Genomic DNA, 12,174 nt, shown 5'->3' with positions numbered 1-12,174 from the left:
TACTTTGGCCACCTCATGAGAAGAGAAGACTCCCTGGAAAAGACCCTGATGCTGGGAAAGATGGAGGGCACAAGGAGAAGGGGACTACAGAGGACGAGATGGTTGGGCAGTGTTCTTGAAGCTACCAGCATGAGTTTGACCAAACTGCGGGAGGCAGTGGAAGACAGGAGTGCCTGGCATGCTCTGGTCCATGGGGTCATGAAGAGTCGGACATGACTAAATGACTAAACAACAAGCAGGGGAGGTTCTGCTCATACGGCTGTCAGTCAGAGTGGCATGTAATACAGTGGTACCTTGGTTCTCAAACTTAATCCGTCCCGGAAGTCCGTTCCAAAACCAAAGCGTTCCAAAACCAAACACTTTTTTTAATGCTGCATTGACAGATGTGTCCCCCATGTGGTGCGCATTGTACCTTGTTCCTTTCTCATTGGCCAAGTATCACTTTGGGCAGGGAAATTAAACTTGTGCAAGACATTGCAGTAAATAAGATTTGAGGTTGCTTCCCACCCCCCTGTTCTTCACTGAAACATGCACACAGTTCTGTGCTTGCAAAAAATAAGGTGGTCTTGCTGTCTTCAGTCCAAACTTCCAAAAGATATTTCCCCTTAAAACCATATGACAACCAATTTTTTTTGTTAGAGCATTTATTAATTTTCCAACAAAAACATCCAATTAACATTCAAATCATAATCATAATCCAATTAAAATAAAAAAACTAAAATAAAAACATCCAATTGTCTTCCGAATTTAGTTCTGATTTTGCGGTTTCCCACGGCCTGAACTTCAAAGCAACTCCGAAATCTCAGTCATGGCCAACTCTGAGGTAGCAGCGCTCATCTCGCTTTATTGGCCAAGGGAGCTGGCGTACAGCTTCCGGGTCATGTGGCCAGCATGACTAAGCCGCTTCTGGCAAACCAGAGCAGCGTACAGAAACGCCGTTTACCTTCCCGCCGGAGCGGTACCTATTTATCTACTTGCACTTGCTTTCGAACTACTAGGTTGGCAGGAGCTGGGACCCAGCAACAGGAGCTCACCCCGTCGCAGGGATTCGAACTGCTGACCTTCTGATCAGCAAGTCCTAGGCTCTGTGGTTTAACCCACAGCGCCACCCGCGTCCCTCTATTGCATACACATGCAGCCACACAAAAGAAGAATCTTCCTGTCTCCTCCCCCTCTCTTCCCCATAACCAATCACCAATCCCCCTTTGGGGGAGAAAGTGGTAAAAGAACTGCAATGGAACAATGGCCAAGTGTTCCTGGATAACTCTTGCTACCTGGATCAATCTGAGTTCAAGTGTGGTTTTGGGCAGTGCTTTTTTCTGGGGGGATGCAGGCAGACGCATACCCCTAAACATTTTGTGAATCTTTGTACTGTACTTTTGTCCATTTACTGTACAGGGGTACCTTGGTTCTCAAACTTAATCCATTCCGGACGTCTGTTCCAGAAGCAAAGCATTCCAAAAGCAAGGCACACTGTTCCATAGAAAGTAATGCAAAATGGATTAATCCGTACCAGACTTTCAAAAACAACCCCTAAACCAGCAATTTAACATGAATTTTATTTTCTAACGAGACCATTGATCCATCAAATGAAGACAATAATCAATGCACTGTACTATAAAATAAATAAGACAGTATATAAAAATCAAAATTATTTTTTTTCTTACCTGCACTGATGATAGTCATTGTTTGGATGGGAGGTTTTTATCCATTTCCGCAGTCACACAGTCAGTCAATCAATCAATCAGTAGCTAAACAGTCACAAATACAAATTAACTGAAAAAGCCTCAAAAACAAAAGCACAAAATAAATAGTAAAAACAAAAACACCAAACTTCATCAATTCCAGAAGTCTGTTTGACTTCCGCAATGTTTGAAAACCAAGGCGCAGCTTCTGATTGGTCCAGGTGCCCCGGAAACAATAGCCGACAACCGCATCAGACATTCGGCTTCTGAAAAAGGTTCAAAAATCGGAACACTTCTGGGTTTTTGGCATTTGGGAACAAAGGCATTTGAGTACCAAGGCATTTGAAAAACAAGGTACCACTATACAGCAGCACTATACAGATTTTTGCCACATCTCAGATGTAAAATTCCCTTCCCGGAGATGTCTGCCCCTGTGCTAGTGGTCTTTCAGCACCAATTGAAAAAAAAAACAACCACACTTTTCCTTCAGGTTCTTGTGAGCTGAAGGTATTGCCTGGAACCCAACAGTTGGATGGTTGCGTCTGCAATATAGAATTGTTTGTAATTGTAATATATTTTATATGATGCTTTATTGTTTTGATACAGCTGTTTGATCCGTGTCTTTTTCTTGAATTGTTTTTGCAACCTGCCTGGGGATCCTAACAAATGGAAGGTGGGCTTTAAGAAATGAAGGTTGGGGGGGGGGGGATTATGGTAAATAATAATGCTGAAAAGAATAGCAACACAATTGTCCAAACTTACTGATTCAAGGGAAAATGGGAAAAAGAACAATTGCAAAAGATATGGGCCCTATCTATTTGTTAAATTCGCACCCTACCCTTTTCCCCGGAGAAGCCCATTATAATGCAACTTAATAGTGTATATGGTACAATAATTTAAAATAGATTCATTTAACACCTTTTTGCTGCTAAAATAAAATTAGGTGTGATAGTGTTGGTACCAGAGTAATTGTGGACACTTAAGTTTAATGGAGTAGATACTTTAAAAATCTTTAAAATATTAAAGTTTAGGTTTTAATTTTTTACATGATGATATGTTGAATTGTTGGTAACACATTTGCCTAATATTTGTGTCTGGTATGTATATTTATAGAAATGTTTCTACATTTGTATTTTTACAAGCAAAAAGAAAAGAAAATACAAATTTCAATACGTGATACTCCAGAAGCTAATACAGCTTCCTGTCATGACGTGTCTATGAAACCATTGCTAACATGTAAATTTTTCAGCACTTTAAAAAGTGCTGAAATGTTAATGTGAATGTGTTTTGCGGTGTTGTGACTTAAAAATGTATGTTGTGTATACAGTAATAGTGACAATACAAGGTTGTCAAAATGTTTATAAATGTTCCCAGTTGTGTCCAAGATTGAGATTCCGGTTGTGAAGGATGTTGCACCACTCATGAAACGTTTTGTTGCCTAGATTAGAACTCTTTTGTTTGCTATAAGTTTCCATCTCTTGTCTCACTAATTTGGTTTATTTCCCCCCCATCCTGTTCATAACCCATTTTTTCCTTTCCTCATCGGTTGTGCGGTAGCGCTCATGGTTCTTGTAACAGCTTTCATCACTAGTTATGAGGAGAAAATGCTTAGTTAGACGTAGCATCAATGTAACACAAATACATTGAATGCTTTTAACGATGGGTGTATCTGAATTGCAAATATACATATTATGGACCACTAAGATATATGAGAAATGTAAGCAACCCTGACGAGTGCTTATAGAAAACTCTTAATGAGGTTATGATTGAATCAAATTCACTGTAAGCAGCCTAATGGTTTTTCAATTCTGCTTCCTCTACTATGGGTCTTTTTTTTTTTACCGCAAACCCTTTCAGCCCATATTAGGTTTCTTCAGGTTTATGGCATCAACATGAATAATTTGAACTAAGATGTCTCTCAGATAAGAAAAACCACTTCCTTAATAAAGAAGTACTACCCTATCTCTATTATTGAGAGAAATGTTGTATACTGTAGGGCATATGAATCAGCGGCGGGCGCTGGATCTTGCATGGCACTCTTCCATTTACTTCACTTTTCCTCGCTAGCCTAAAGAAACCTGTGGCTTCAGTACCACAAATCTCCACGTGAGATGCGGCAAATAGATTGAGAATGTGCTTGGCTCTTCATCATGGTTGTACCATCTGTCTTACGGCACGGGTGGAGAATCTGTTGCGTGTCAAGGTCCCTCAGGCCACCCCAGTAACTCACACTTCACACATCAATTTTTGTTCAAGGTTTTTGGCATGAATTTGGCCACAACTTTATTTAAATACAGACACGTGAGTGGTTGCTTAGGCATTGGTTATGACTATCTATCCTTCCCTCAGGGACAGAACTGACTTCCGGATTCCAGCGAAAACCAGTCAGGGAGAACCACATTGGGGAGAAATGAAGCTGGGCATCAGTCCTTCATCTCTCACCCTCATGCCCCCTGGGACTTACACAGCCCAAGTCTGACGCCAGGGACCAACCAGGACGAAAGGGATGGCAAGCCCCTGGATTCCTTTAACAGAATTCCCTTTCAGCACCACCATTGGAGGGGTAGTCACTTACCGCTCTTCCAACCAATTTTAACCAATGCCTAACCGCCAACCTTACAAGTTGTGACGATTTGCTACGCAGTAGGCAAAAACCAAATGGCAACAGCCAATCAGCCAAATGGACAAAATTCCTACCAGGCCCCTGCCCCAAGGCAGACGACCCCATGACAGGCATAGCAAGGTCAGAGGACAACGAACCCGCCCTCCCCTTTTCAGGGAGGGTGGGAGGGTGATCCGGTGCACGCAGCCCAAGAGAAGGCCCCGGCTGTGAGCCCTGTATTTAAGACCTCTGACCCCTCCCACCATTTAGCAACAACAATCTCCCCAGCAACACTCCTTGCCCAATCACTGCATGTGGCCAATTTGCCCAACAACAGTGGGGTGGCCTTTAGGTCCCCACCACGACATGTGCTCTCTGTTATGGAGAACACGCTTTGCTATCCAGATGTTGTTGAATTCCCAACTCTCATCAGGATGGTTAACGGTCAAGGATGATAGGAGCTGTAGCTCAGTAACTTCTGAACAGCCTTGTCCCCTGGTGAATTGTGGATTGCCACTCAAAATCTGGTTGGTGGTCAGAGGTTTATTTATTTTTTAATGGCAAATTAAAATCCAAATATTGCCTTGGACCTGTGCAAGTCTTCTAGGTATTCATTGACGCTCTTCTATTTTTCTTCAGCTTCTTGTATTGTGTCGGGCCAATTGCGACATTTTTGACGGGTTTTGGCACAGCTTGTTGGGTTCCGAATGGGGCTCCTGCGGTGCACCCACAACATGCTGAGTGGTCCATTGAATGGCCTGTACGTTTTTACTAGTTCAGACTTAGTATCCAATGTAAGGAGCAGATTTTGGAGGAAGCTGGTTCTGTTAACAACAACAACAATCTGCTAAACCTGCCTTTAGTGTCTTGTCTCTAAGATTTGTCCCCATGCTTTGAAGTAGCCAGTAACCAAGATGAAATTTTTCTTTCCCCTTTGCATTCACATCTTTCATAATATGTTTCCCAGGTCATACACATGAATAATTTTTAAAATGAATATTTGTTAGTTTGTTCTTTAATACTGCACAAATCATATGCAAAACTTGCAAGCGTTCTTCTTCTTATCTTTAAAAAGCAAATACAGTGGTACCTCAGGTTACATACGCTTCCGGTTACAGACGCTTCAGGTTACAGACTCTGCTAACCCAGAAATAGTACGTCGGGTTAAGAACTTTGCTTCAGGATGAGAACAGAAATCGTGCTCTGGCGGCGCGGTGGCAGCAGGAGGCCCCATTAGCTAAAGTAGTGCTTCAGGTTAAGAACAGTCTCAGGTTAAGAACACACCTCCAATTCTTAACCCGAGGTACCACTGTACTTTTCCGTTTCTCACTATCTGGGATTTTTCACTTTAATATGTTTTGTATCCTTCCTTTGCAGGATGGACGGTTGAGAATAAATGACCAGCTGATTGCAGTGAATGGGGAATCCCTGCTTGGGAAATCCAACCATGAAGCTATGGAGACCTTGAGGCGTTCTATGTCCATGGAAGGAAACATTCGTGGAATGATCCAGCTAGTGGTTCTCAGAAGGCTGGACAGGCAAACAGAAGCAGTAAGCAAAGCATTTGTCTCTGTTTATGCATTTATGGGAGATGTGTCCATCATTATGTAACAGCCGCTGTGAGGAGAGGGGGCTGATTCAGTTGACATTGCTACAGTGGTACCTCGCAAGACGAATGCCTTACAAGACGAAAAACTCGCAAGACGAAAGAGTTTTTTGTTTTTTGAGTTGCTTCGCAAGACGAATTTCCCTATGTGCTTGCTTCGCAAGACAAAAACGTCTTGCGCCTTTTTCTTAAAACTGTCAATGCATTCCTATGGGAAACCGTCAATGCATTTCCTATGGGAAACGGTGCTTCGCAAGCCGAAAAATTCACAAGACGAAAAAACTTGCGGAATGAATTAATTTCGTCTTGCGAGGCACCACTTTATTTTTTTCCTTTGAAAATTCCTTTGGAATATTATTATTACAAAAACCTCTTAGAACAAGAGCAACCAGTTAGTATTGACATTGGGTGCATAATAATAATAATAATAATAATAATAATAATAATAATAATAATAATTTATTATTTATACCCCGCCCATATGACTGGGTCTCCCCAGCCACCCTGGGCGGCTTCCAACCAAATATCAAAAAGAATACAGCGTCAGACATTAAAAACTTCCCTAAACAGGGCTGCCTTCAGGTGTCTTTTAAAAGTAAAATAGTTGTTTATTGCCTTGACATCTGCTGGGAGGGTGTTCCACAGGGCAGATGCTACTACCGAGAAGCATAACACTAAGGCATAGTTTGTTATAACCATGGTTTGTTCAAAGAGCAAGTGACTAGCCTACAGGTGACCCAAGAAACAGTGTCTTTCTTCTTCTAATGTTGGATTGTCTCCTCTATAAATATCTGGCTCCTATCCCCCCCCCAAAAAAAAATTTGTGGTGGTTAAGGACTGGCACTGTCTTAATATATTACCAGTTCTCCTATCATTGGCCAGCTGCAGAAACCCTTCCCATCTCTAGCTCTACTTTTATCAACTCCAGTCTATTAATTCAATACATTGTCCTGTATACAGGATGGAACTTGGGGCATGAATGGTTTCAGAAAATAATTTACAAATTGTGAGAGGTGCTCCAGAATACAACTGCAACCCAAAATTATTGGGCGACCAAAGGAGGTGTTCTCCATTTAAAGGGTGTGTGTGATGCTGTGGTCTAAACCACTGAGCCTCTTGGGCTTGCCAATCGGAAGGTCAGCGGTTCAAATCCCCGTGACAGGGTGAGCTCCCATTGCTCTGTTCCGTCTCCTGCCAACCTAGTAGTTCGAAAGCACACCAGTGCAAGTTGATCAATAGGTACCACTGTGGCGGGAAGGTAAACAGCATTTCTGTGTGCTCTGGTTTCCGTCACGGTGTCCCATTGCAGCAGAAGCGGTTTAGTCATGCTGGCCACATGACCCGGAAAGCTGTTTGTGGACAAACGCCGGCTCACTCAGCCTCAAAGTGAAATGAGCACCGCAACCCATAGTCGCCTTTGACTGGACTTAACTGTCCAGGGGTCCTTTACCTTTTAGCCTTCTCCATTTATGAATTTTTAGGCCAACAACCACCACTAAATTTATTGAAGTCTACCTGTTTTTGCAGTACCTAAGCACTGTGGTTTAATGGGGGAGCACTAAATCTTACGCTTTACACCATTTACCATAATGTTTATACTGGAATAAAAAAATTGTCCAGTAGCACCTTAGAGACCAACTGTTTGTTCTGTGTATATTGGAGAACCAGGACGGAATATCACATAGGGACATTTGTAATTCTTATTTACTGAAGTGCAATGACAGGGGCTGTTCATGCAGAAGAATGGACATACAGTGGTGCCCCGCAAGACGAATGCCTCGCAAGACGGAAAACCCGCTAGACGAAAGGATTTTCCGTTTTTCAATGCGCTTCGCAGGACGAATTTCTCTATGGGCTTGCTTCGCAAGATGAAAATGTCTTGCGATTCTTGCGATTTTTTTTCCGCTCCCCACCCCCTTTTTCTAAGGCACTAAGCTGCTAATAGCCTTTTAGCAGCTAATCCACTAATCCCTTAAGCCTTTAATAGCCGCTAATAGCGCTAATCTGCTAATAGGGTTGCTTCGCAAGACGAAAAAACCGCTAGACGAAGAGACTCGCGGAACGGATTCTTTTTGTCTTGCGAGGCACCACTGTAAGCGACTCCATATCAGAATTAAAAGTGAAAACAACTGTACCTTTGATGCATAGTTGTGTGCAATTTTTATCCACAAATTAGGGTCCTGTTGGTCTTCTGAAACAGGATCAATAGCCTTCACTTGCATTTTTTTCGTCAGATTTACCAACGCCCTGCAATTGAATATCTTATTGAAATCCTGTACTAAAATCTTTTTGAGTCCCCCCCCCCCAAAAAAAATATGGCTATGTACGTACGAAATGCACCCACACTTCTAGCACATTCTCTTTGAAGAATATACAGCCGGCTCTTTATTGAATCAAACTCATTTTAAACAGAAATTAATTTTTATAGGATGTGCTTGCAGTTCAATTGTAATTCCATTTGCGGCTGAAGACTATAGCGAAATGGGGCATGACCCTTTCCCTTTTCCCTTACCTGAGCTACCTCCCTTCCTGCTGCACCCCAGCTTAGTACAGCAGGATATGTTTAAAAATCCATTATTTTCTTATTGGCTGGGACACTAATGGAACCTTTTCATGACAGCTCTGTTTCACTAGCTGAATGCTCTCTAATTAGGCAGCGTACTGATCAGTTGTTGAGCTATTGATTCTGTTGTTTATCAGAGAGCTAGAAAAGCAGATTTACCACATCCCAGTTGCCATTAATTTACAGCTGCCTCTCCTATAAGGTATGTGTGTTTAGTAATAGTTTGCCCCTATGATGTATTCAGAATTCTCCATATAAGAGAATTTTGGAGTTGTATGGTAAAGGTTTGAGAACAGAATCTGCTTTCAAAGAAAAAGTTGTTTTTTTGGGGTGTCGGGTGGAATTCAGTGCCACTCTGTGATGAACACTCCCATCTGCACAAGCAATTGTAACTAGCCCCTTAGACATAGCTGTCAACTTACAGATTTGAAAATAAGGGACCAGCAGCCTCGAAAATAAGGGATCAGCAGCCAAAATAAGGGGTCAACAATTACTTTGATAAAATACATATTTTGTTATGTGCAAATGGCTTTATATACTTATTAGGTCCATAAATTATCATATAGCACATATTCAACATAAAAAAACAGCAACAATTTGTTGTTGACAAAGGACAGCTGGACATAGAAAGGGCCCCATTACCTTCAGTAGCTTATTTAAGGGACATCATCAATAAGGGACAGCAGCGGAACATGGCGCTGGGATAAGGGACTGTCCCGCCAAATAAGGGACGCTTGACAGCTATGCCCATAGAATGATTCTCCTCCCTGAGTACTGTTCTGGGGGTTCTCTTAAATCCCCTGGAGCCAATTTGGGGAGATGTGGTGGGAAAGGAGGTGGGAAGCCCCATGTCAGCAATAAATCAAAATGGCATCAGTTCAATTCCTGTATTTTTCCATGTATAAGACGCCCCCATGTATAAGACGCCCACTATTTTGGAGGACTCCAAATTAAGGAAACAGCCCTCAGCACTACCCGTGTTTAAGATGAGCCCCAATTTTTAACCTATTTTTTTGTTGTTAAAAAAACTAGTCTTATACATGGAAAAATACGGTAACTCTTCAAGGAAACCAGGTCTGCTCAGGAAGCCAGGCCCCATGAGCACAGCAACTCATCCCGGTAGTTTTTACGCCTATCAGGCAGTTGTGGGGACAGAAGATGCCTGCCTTCCTACAGTTGTCTAAGTCTCTTCCCCACCTCCCAGTCCTTCCCAAATCTGAGACTTTGCCTCCTTGCCTGTCTATGCTCTGCCCTCTTCATATCACTGTGGGTTCTGGGAGACCAGTGGGGAGAGGAGCTGGTCGCAGCAGGAGGGGGAGACCTCTTGGATTCTTCAGCAGTCTGCCTCTTGGACCTCCTGCTCTCCAGCTTCTGATTCTGGACTGCTCCACAGACTCTTCCTGCTCACTAAACCCTGTTAACTCCTCAACGTCCGAAATCTTGTCCTCCCACTGACCACTCATCATTTTCCCACCACCACTCCTTGGGCTCTGGGCCACCTTCTCTTGGGGTTCCCCACCTGGCACCTCCAGAGAGCCAGCGTGGTGTAGTGGTTAGGAGCAGTGGACTCGTAATCTGGGGAACTGGGTTCGCGTCTCCGCTCCTCCACATGCAGCTGCTGGGTGACCTTGGGCTAGTCACACTTCTTTGAAGTCTCTCAGTCCCGCTCACCTCACAGAGTGTTTGTTGTGGGGGAGGAAAGGAAAGGAAATGGTTAGCCATTTTGAGACTCCTTTGGGTAGTGATAAAGTGGGATATCAAATCCAAACTCTTCTTCTTCCAACTGCTCCTCAGCATCCAGCCAGTCCATGACATTCCATTGTCCTCTTCTTTGTCTTACTCTACAGAATTGCTGAAAACTATCTGCTTGTCTCTTTTATTTCCCTCCCAATGTATTTGACTTCTTAGCTACAGGGTAGACATGGACAAATAGTTACAGTGGGTTGGATCCAGACTAAGCTAATGTAATGTAATTTCCTCAGAAATCAGTCGGACTTAGGTCACGATTAATTTATCCCACCGATTTCAGAGGGAAACAAGTTCAACTAACTGTAGTTTGGCTGTAATTCCAACCCATTTTGAAATGGTCTAAAAGCTTTAATGAGCATATATATATATATATATATATATATATATAAAACCGCTGAAAGTAATTGCACCTTGAAAGCAAGTTCTACTTCGCCTCTGAATTCAGATTTGCGAAATAGAGGCCAAGTTGGCATGTTTTTGCAAATAGTTTTGAATGAAGGCAGAGTGCTTTTAATAGACATGGATGTGAGGGAATCGTATTCAGGTTTTTTGTGTGGTTTTTTTTTTACAGTAGAACAGTTAATTAGTCCTTCAAAACTAATTCTGCTTAGTAAATTGTTTATTTTTACAAAGCAAATGTCAGAACGAATTTGGAATTGTTATTGATGAGCGAGAGGGAAACTTTGAAAAGCCAAAGGGTTTGCCATTTACTTCCAAAGCCATTCTGGTGTGCATTCATTACAGAGCATATGTGGCAGCCACTGCGAGAAGGGAACCAGCTGGCTGTCAGAAAATTACCATTGGCACAGTTTTTCTTGTCTTGACAAGGCTACAAGCTGCCTTCACAGATGGAGTAATAATGGGAAGCCAGTTGTGGTCAGAAGAAACACTATTCTGCATTCTGCTTTTGATGGGCATAATCAGGGACTGTGCCGAATACGCTCCAGTTTTCACGTTCAGGCCAAAAATTTGTTGTGGTAGAAATATTTTCCAAAAAAAAGCACACATTTGGGTTCTGTGAATATCCATCATCTTTTCCCCAGTCCTGGTTGGCGCCATTGTTTTTCCTGGACGCTGCTACTTCAGTGCTTATTGTTCCCCAAATGCCTTTTCTTTTCTGAATCACTCGTAGGTGATCACAGCTAATCAGGAATGGTGCCACAATTTTATGTAGCCAATTATGTAGCCAGTTCTAACTGATGTCACTGAAGGCAGGATAGCCATTCATGCTGCCTACATGAATACAGTGGTACCTCGGGTTACAAACACCTCGGGTTACAAACTCCGCCAACCCAGAAGTAGTACCTCAGGTTACAAACGTTGCCCCAGGATGAGAATGGAAATTGCGCACCGGCGGTGCGGCATCAGCAAGAAGCCCCATTAGCGAAAGCATGCCTCAGGCTAAGAACAGTTTCGAGGTTAAGAATGGACCTCCAGAACGAATTAAGTTCATAATCCAAGGTACCACTGTAGTGGTGTTTTTTTTATTTGCAAGGAATGCCAAATATAATCAGATGAAGGGGGCATTTTGTTGCAGAAAACATTTGCAAGGTGCTGGGTCTTGCAAGGCAAGGCTGAGATCCCCAACTCTGCAGTGAAGGTCCTTTTGGAGATTTAGAAAAAGGAACTTCACATTTCCCCCCCACTTCGTGTTTCTTTACATAACACACACACACACATTGTGATTCACAATATATTGCCATGTTATGAAACTGTTACCACGATGTGGGGTTTAAACTGGATTTGGATAATAATAATAATAATAATAATAATAATAATAATAGTTTATTTATACCCTGCTTATCAGGCTGGGTTTTCCTAGCCACTCTAGGCAGTTCCCAACAGAATATAATACAATACCAGCCTTACTAGGGAGGTAAAGGTAAAGGGACCCCCGAGGGAGCCGGCTTACAGCTTCCAGGTCATGTGGCCAGCATGACTAAGCTGCTTCTGGCGAACCAGAGCAGCG

The 12,174-nt window shown here is 42.6% G+C and overlaps 1 protein-coding gene across 2 annotated transcripts in view; it reads left to right on the top strand.

Moving 5' to 3' along the window:
* Positions 1–12,174, top strand: part of PARD3B (par-3 family cell polarity regulator beta) — a 588,896-nt gene that overhangs the window by 234,496 nt on the left and 342,226 nt on the right. For both annotated transcript variants that reach the window (XM_083400643.1, XM_083400642.1), the window contains exon 12: positions 5,665–5,838. In XM_083400643.1, coding sequence (XP_083256769.1) covers positions 5,665–5,838 — 174 coding nt within the window. The remainder of the gene's footprint in view (positions 1–5,664; positions 5,839–12,174) is intronic.

Source organism: Podarcis tiliguerta, assembly GCF_965153285.1.
Source record: "Podarcis tiliguerta genome assembly, chromosome: 1".
In the NCBI taxonomy this organism is placed as follows: domain Eukaryota; kingdom Metazoa; phylum Chordata; class Lepidosauria; order Squamata; family Lacertidae; genus Podarcis; species Podarcis tiliguerta.
Note: the sequence above shows the minus strand (reverse complement) of the source record. Positions and strands in the feature narration are given on the sequence as shown.